Genomic DNA, 8,349 nt, shown 5'->3' on the forward strand with positions numbered 1-8,349 from the left:
GAAGAACAACTCGAACAACTCAAGCAAAACAACTTTGCAACATGGCTTTCTGATTTTGTAAGTGTCTAATCAGTAATTAGTAGTAGCTAATCATTTTACTTATTATCTTTAATGAACGAAAACATTTTTTTTTGTTTTTATAGGTAAGCCATTGTTTAGCTATTGGGCACCCACCTAAAGATTGGTTACGTGAGATAGTTTGTGGTCTAAAATCTGTTGTGAAGTCATATCCGAGATATTGCACTCGAGGATATGCATTCAGAGTTCTTAAGGAAAATACTGCAAGGAGAACAGTTGATTGTGGGGTTTCTTCGGTCATCCGGAGACGATGTGTACTACGGTAACGTATGCGAGATTTTGGAAATTCAGTACCCGGGAATGATTGGCATGAGATGTACTGTCTTCTACTGTGAGTGGTACGACGAGGTTTCTACTGTGAGTGGTACGACAAGGTTTCTACTGTGAGTGGTACAACAACGTTGTTGGTCGCGGAGTAAGCATTGACGCACTTGGTGTTACATCTGTACATTCGCGACGACGACTAGATTATTACGATCCATTCATTCTTGCTTCACAAGCTGACCAAGTATGTATGTTGAAATATATTTTTCATCTAAAGTAATCATATATAATTATTTCGAGTTATATAATTTATAATTTTTCAGGTTTGCTATATTCGTTATCCGCGGATTAGGCAAAGGAACGATACTTGGATCGTTGTCATGTCAATAAATCCCAGAAGCCGAGTACAAGGAGTATTTGATCCACTACAACAAAAATTAACCGAAGAGGACGGCGAGATTGGAGAGTTTGACGAAGACGATTCAGATTCATCATGTTCATCATCAGATAATTCCTCAGATGCAGAGTAGATATCTCTTTTATGAATGTATTTGCAAATTACTTTTAAACATTGTAGATTTCTTCTAAAACCAAATTATGGGTTTTAAACGTTGTAGATTTTTAAATTTAAAAAATAAAGTTGATTTAAAAATCGAACGGTTTTGATTGATTGATTAAATACGGTTTTGATTGAATGATTATATATGTCATGTTCAAAGTTTTAAAACTGTGAGAATACAATGGTTAGATTTGTTGTCTGATCTTATATATGATATTTAATCCATCTGTAAAACAAAAAAGCATACCTGTAAAAAACCGAAACCCTAAATTTATAATGTCCGTCAGTATTCCGTCGGTAATTACCGACGCATTTCCGACGAACCCCTAGAATTTGAGGGTTTTGTCTGAAATGCGACGGTAAATACCGACAGAATACTGACGCATTTCCGACGAACCCCTAGAATTTGAGGGTTTTGTCGGAAATGCGTCGGTAAATACCGACGGAATACCGATAGACATTATCAAATTAGGGTTTCGGTTTTTTACAGGTATGTTTTTTGTTTTACAGATGGATTAAATATCATATATAAGATCAGACAACAAATCTAACCATTGTATTCTCACAGTTTTAAAACTTTGAACATGACATATATAATCATTCAATCAAAACCGTATATAATCAATCAATCAAAACCGTTCGAACAACATCATACAATTTTAAGTTGGCTAGTGCCAGTTCTCAGAAGTTGTAGCACTCAAATTTATTTAGAACATTTTTTGAGAATGTTTTATGATTATATAACATAATATATCGGTTTTAGAAAGGCGTATAACAAATATAAATAATTTTGATACTCTGTGTAAACTCTAAACCGTAATCCATCGGTATTTCGTCGGAATATTCCAACAAATAACCGACGGAGTAGACTATACCGTCGAAGTACAGACGGATAAGGTCGTCGATATTTAGAAAATTACCCGGGTCAGGCTGTACCGCGCAAAATTTCACGAAACCGCCAAAATTAAAAATCCGACGGAGTTCTGACGGTTAGATTAAATACCGATGGAAAAAACCCGTCAGGAATCCGTCGGTTTGTTAGATGAATACATAAGAGCAAATCTCTTATTTTTCCTCATTTCTTCCCCTTTTTTCTCTCTCTCCGCCCAACCTCTCCTCCTCCCTTGCGATTTTCGACGATTCCCTCCTCCTCCCTCGCGATTTCCGGCGAAATCCCCCGAATTCGACCTCCTCTTTCACCCAGTCATGTAAGATTTTCAATTCCTTTTAACTTTGCTCATGGGATTTCAATGGTTACAATGTTAGTTTTAGGGTTTATGTGATTTTGAGATTGATTAGGGATTTAGAAGTTAATTTAGGGCCGGGATTGAAGTTTTGATTTAGGATTTGTGTGATTGAAGTTATAGACTTTGGGTTTCTCTAATTTGTATCAGGTTTTTTTTTAATAAAATGTTTTTAATTATATAAAAATCGTTTTTATTTATAAAAAATCATTTTACTTATAAAAAATCTTTTTTCATTATAAAAATTCGTTAAATAAATTAAAAAACACATTTAATTATTATAAAAATATTTTAATTATAAAACGTTTTTAAATAATAAAAAAGCTTACTAATGTTTTTTTTTCTAGGGATGAACCACCTCCTCTTACACTTAGACGTCGTTCGCGCCGGGGTACTTCTTCAGTCGCTCAGAGTACTCAGAGTACGTCACCCGCTAGTAGCCCAGTTGCAGCTACCACTCCTCCAGCAGCCCGCACCCCTCCAGCAGCCCGCCCCCCTCCAGCAGCCCGTACCCCCCTTCGGTAGCTTCCGACCCTTCTCAAAGTTCAAGAGGAGGAGGATTGCCTACTACGATGACTGTTGCGGAGTTAGTTAGGCAACCTGGCCGAGAATCGCTTCAGCGCCTTGATCCAAATTATCTTATTGTCCCAAATACCACTTGGTAAGTATTTGTTTTAAAAGGTTCTTTCATTTTATTTTCATCTTTTACATTTAATTGTGTTTGGTTTTATTTCGTAGGTTTGATTTGTCTGGCAATGGTATCACCAACAGCCTTCTTAGGATGGAGTACACGATGCTAAAGCGTGGTTATCCAACTTTCTATGACATGCCTGCAGAAGATCAAGAACTCTGGTTTCGGCAATTTGCGGTATATGTTCTCAATTTTTAATATTATAAATTTTTTTCCACCAATTGTAACTTTCTAAAAAAAAATTTATATTTATTTTGCAGCAAGAGTTCACTTGGGAATCAGGGATTACCGAACAAGTGAAAATTGTTTTCCGCCGCAAAGCAGCTTCGCACTACACCAAGCGGATCAATGAGTGGAAGCAAAAATTCGATGTTGGTGAGGTCCCGAAGCACATCAACCCAGACGTTTGGCGGGATTTGTGTGGTCATTGGACGAAAGATGAGACAAAGTCTTTGTCGACAATCAACTCGCAAAATCGGTGTAGCAGCCGTGGCGGGAAAGGGATGTTTGTCCACAACTTAGGGGCATAGCTTCCGGCCCTTCTCAAAGTTCAAGAGGAGGAGGATTGCCTACTACGATGACTGTTGCGGAGTTAGTTAGGCTACCTGGCCGAGAATCGCTTCAGCGCCTTGATCCAAATTATCTTATTGTCCCAAACACCACTTGGTAAGTATTTGTTTTAAAAGGTTCTTTCATTTTATATTCATCTTTTACAGTTAATTGTGTTTGGTTTTATTTCGTAGGTTTGATTTGTCCGGCAATGGTATCACCAACAGCCTTCTTAGGATGTAGTACACGATGCTAAAGCGTGGTTATCCAAATTTCTATGACATGCCTGAAGAAGATCAAGAACTTTGGTTTCGGCAATTTGCGGTATACATTCTCAATTTTTAATATTATAAAAAAATTTCTACAATTGTAACTTTCTAAAAAAAAATTGTATTTATTTTGCAGCAAGAGTTCAATTGGGAATCAGCGATTACAAAACAAATGAAAATTGTTTTCCGCCGCAAAGCATCTTCGCACTACACCAAGCAGATCAATGAGTGGAAGCAAAAATTCGATGTTGGCGAGGTCCCGAAGCACATCAACCCAGATGTTTGGCGGGATTTGTGTGGTCATTGGACGACAGATGAGACAAAGTCTTTGTCGACAATCAACTCACAAAATCGGTGTAGCGTGCGTGGCGGGAAAGGGATATTTGTCCACAACTTAGGGGCAACAAGTTTACAGACCCGAGCACTTCAGCTAGTAAGTTTCTAATCTGATTTTCTTATTCATTTTTAAATATGTAATACTAAATAAATTGTTTTTAGATGAAGGAAAACGGTGGAGTTCCCGTAGATGATTTTACCCTGATGAAGAACGCCTATACCAACAAGAAGACTGGCGAGATTCCGGATGGACTTATTAAGGGTGTAATCCAGGTCGTAGAAAATAGAAAAGAGAATCTCCTCGCGGCTCAAGCTTCTATGTGTGAAGAAGGCGATTCTGCATCTTCCAACTCCTTAACCGTAGAGCAACTCAACAACCTTGTTCTCGAGGTACATTCTAATTTCTTTTTGCTATGTATGTGTGATATGTGTGTGCGCGCGCGTATGTGTGTGATATGTATTTGCTATTTCTCATTCAGGCTGTTCCAAGGAAAAAGGGCCGTTATCTTGGATTGGCTCGTCCGACCGGAGAGGCTTCTTCTTCTTCTTCAGCTCATATCCACGTGTTGATGAGCTTATGGAGCAGATTAAGACCAAGGATACGGAGATTGAGTTCCTGAAGAAGGACGATGCTGAATCCTGGTTGAGCTGCAGCAAAACCGAACGGCTATGGAGCAAAACAATGTTCTCACCCAGACCTTGTTGCAGAGGTTTAGGACCCGCTTCGGTGAAGACTTTTAGTAGTTTTTTTAATTTTCAAGAACTATTTATTACTTTTTATAACTTTAATGTATAATAATAATGTTGAATTTATATATCTATAATGTTTTTAAATTCTAAATGGTCAATTTTTTCCTGAAATTAAATTAAGAATTATAAAAATTGTTTTTTTTAAATTAAAAAAGGAATACCGACGGATAGTGTTAGCCATCGGAATTTCTACAAAACCGACGAATAGGATCTGTCGGTATTTTCTAGAAATTCCGACGGACTAAAGTCGTCGGTTTTATTTTCAGTTACCGACGGACTTACTTCGTCAGTATTTTCTGAATATTCCGACGAACTCCCTTTGTCGGTATTTTCTGAATATTCCGACGAACTCTCTTTGTCGGTATTCTCTAGAAATACCGACGGATGTGTGTCGTCGGAAATTTTAGAAAAAAACGACGAAATATGTTCGTCGGTATTTCCCGACGAATTCCCGACGAATATCTGGGTACCGACGAGATGATACCGACAAACATATTTCGTCGGGATTCCATCGGGATGCGGCTTTCCCGACGAGATTATGACGGATTTGTCCATCGGTATCGCGCAGTTTTCTTGTAGTGATTAGTAAAGATCTGTGAATCACGTATAGTCACCACGCCAATGCAATTTCTAAGAAGTTTGTTTTCTTCTGACCAGCAAAAATATATGTATAAAATTTGGAGTCAATATTCAAAGCTGAGACCGAATGTATAAATCAATTTAAATCAAGGATCTATAAATAACTATAGGAAATACAACAGATTATCTAAAACACCACTTTCAGTAAGTTCTTCTCTCTTTTCAACACAAAATGTCTGAACATGAAGGAAAAGATGTGAAGAAAGTCAGTGAAGGGCAATGGACCACCGGTTTATACGATTGCTTCTCCGAAGATATCCCTACATGTAATAACATTATTCAGCTTAATAACTATTTCCTATTTGTGTTTCAAAAAAATTAACTATTTCTTATTCAAATGGTTTAGTCCTGACTATCTTTTTGCTTTTTGCTTGTATATATATATATATATTTTTTTTTTTTGAGAAAGGGCTTATTGTATATATTGTTATAAAGGTTGTTTTACATGGTTTTGTCCTTGCGTTGCATTTGGGAGGATCGCTGAGATTCTTGACAAAGGCGAAACAGGTATGATCTTTTTTATACTACTATTATAGATTCTCACATCACTAATGAGATGAAACCTAATCCAAAACATGTAAACTGTATTTTGGGTTAAAATTTCTGGACCATTTAACACTTTTACAGAATTGTTGCCAAAAAATATTATATTATATAACTATGTATTTAAATCATTGTCAAATGGTTATTAGTTAAAATCTTATTATTTATAATAAATACGGGTTAAATGAATTTTACTATTCTGAGTGAATAATCATTTTGAGAAAATGATGATTATTTTAAAAATGAAAGTGTGAGACATTTACGCCAAAAAACAATATAGACTGCCGCTATTTTTACAGGGTTGATATCATTATCATATATCACTTTCAAACATCGTTGATTACGATAAGAAGTAAAAACATTTTTTCTCATCATGATACCTATATATGCAATGTATTTGTATATGCAATACGTGTTAACAAATTGATTAATTAATGGATATTGAATTAAGGCCAAGGATTAGCTGGATTAATGGTGGTGGCAATGTCTCACATTGGATGTGGATGGTACTATGCTTCAACATACAGAGCCAAATTGAGGCGCCAATACTCCTTGCCCGAGGAGCCTTGCTCCGATGGCGCCATCCATTTCTTCTGCTGTTCATGTGCTCTTTCTCAAGAACACCGCGAACTCAAATATCGAGGTCTTGATCCCTCTCTAGGTAACCAATCTCTATTCTCTCCTCTTTTTAGCAATGATGCTATTTTAAAATTTAAAGGCACCAGTAATGATAGAGACTATAATACTTTCAGAAAAAATGAAAAACGAAAAATATAATATCTAGTTATATAAATTTGATTTTGCTTTTTAAAAATGAATTAGTATATAAATGTCATATATGTATTATGAGTTTCTTATAAAAGAAACTTTCTTTGCTCTCTCTATTACTTTTAGATACTTATATTTATTCTAAGAACAAAACTTAGGTTCACCTTAGCCTCCTCTCTTATTACCAATCAAAATGCCACCTAGATTAATAATAAAATTTATTAAATTTTATTAAAAAAATCTGAAGTAATTAGAAAAAAAATAATGACGCTAATTTTAATGACGCTAACGCCACTAACTAAACCCTAAATCCTAAATTTTAAACTCTAAACCTTAAATCTAAACCCTATACCCTAAATTCTAAACCAAATTTTAAACCCAAATTCTAAACCCAAACTTTATGCTTTAAACTCAAATCCTAAACCCTAAACCAAAACCGTAAACCCTAAACCCAAACCCTAGAACCTAAACTCAAACCCTAGATCATAAACTCAAACATAGATTCAAAACCCAAACCTTAATCTCTAAAAGAAAAACATCACCATTAATTTAAACCTTTAGGGTATAGGATTTGTGTTTAGAGTTTACGATTTGAGTTTAGGGTCTAGGGATTGAGTTTGAGTATATGGTTTGAGTTTAGAATCTAGGGTTTGGTTTAAAAATTTAGAGTCTAGGATTTGGGTTTAAGATTTGGATTTATGGTTTACGGTTTGGGTTTAAGATCTAGGATTTGGGTTTAGGATATATATAGGGTTTGAGTTTAAGGTTTACGGTTTGGATTTAGGGTTTAAGATTTGGGTTTAAAGTATAGGGTTTGGGTTTAAGGTCTAGGGTTTGAGTTTAAAATTTTAGGGTTTAGATTTAAGGTTTAGGGTTTAGATTTAAGGTTTAAGGTTTAGAAATTGGATTTAGGATTTAGTTAGTGGTGTTAGCATCATTAAATTAACATCATTATTTTTTTTTAATTATTTCAGATTGTTTAAAAGAATTTAATTTATTTTATTAGTATTGTAGGTTGTATTTTGATTGGTAATAAGAAAATAAGTGAAATTCATCTTAATTCTAATTGTGAGAAAAGACCGCCAATAATAGTTGATGAAGGGTGCTTTTCAACGCATAAAGCCACCACAAACAAATTGGACTAGGGATTGACATTCTTTAATTATTATTAAATTCTTGTTTGAAGAAATTCTGCAAACAAAAATACACTATTTACGAAGAAAACAAATAAACTAAACGACAAAGACATTTTTTTTGTTAAAAAGAAGACTTATTTGTTTGTTTGCTAAGAACGACTAAGACAAGACTTTAATTAATCTTTTTTACAGAGACTACCACTTTAATAACATAGAAATAGAATTAAGAATGTCAAACAGGTTGATCCGTCCCGTCCCGTTCCGTACCGCAGCGGGCTCGTCTTCGAGCGGGTCACGGCGGATCAGGCCCGCGCGGGCTGTGGTCCTCAAAATGGCTGACCAAACCCGTACCGCAAAACATGTAGGCCTTTGCGGATCGGTCCGCGGGACATAAAATTACAAACGGACATATGGCTCCTGAACGCTTCAAGACATGATTCAGGACGCTTTATCAGTTTCTTGACGCATCAGTAAGTGAGTTTAGTCGAGGATTGAACTGGATAAGGCAATACACTTGTTAGTT

General features: G+C 35.7%; 1 protein-coding gene across 4 annotated transcripts in view; it reads left to right on the forward strand.

Moving 5' to 3' along the window:
* Positions 1 to 5,512: 5,512 nt before the first annotated feature.
* Positions 5,513 to 8,349, forward strand: part of LOC106317115 (protein PLANT CADMIUM RESISTANCE 9-like) — an 8,507-nt gene continuing 5,670 nt past the window's right edge. For all 4 annotated transcript variants that reach the window (XM_013754969.1, XM_013754970.1, XM_013754972.1 and 1 more), the window contains exons 1-3: positions 5,513 to 5,645; positions 5,815 to 5,886; positions 6,374 to 6,583. In XM_013754969.1, coding sequence (XP_013610423.1) covers positions 5,552 to 5,645; positions 5,815 to 5,886; positions 6,374 to 6,583 — 376 coding nt within the window. In that variant the 5' untranslated portion in view covers positions 5,513 to 5,551. The remainder of the gene's footprint in view (positions 5,646 to 5,814; positions 5,887 to 6,373; positions 6,584 to 8,349) is intronic.

The sequence above is a fragment of the Brassica oleracea genome, chromosome C9, assembly GCF_000695525.1.
Source record: "Brassica oleracea var. oleracea cultivar TO1000 chromosome C9, BOL, whole genome shotgun sequence".
Lineage (NCBI taxonomy): Eukaryota > Viridiplantae > Streptophyta > Magnoliopsida > Brassicales > Brassicaceae > Brassica > Brassica oleracea.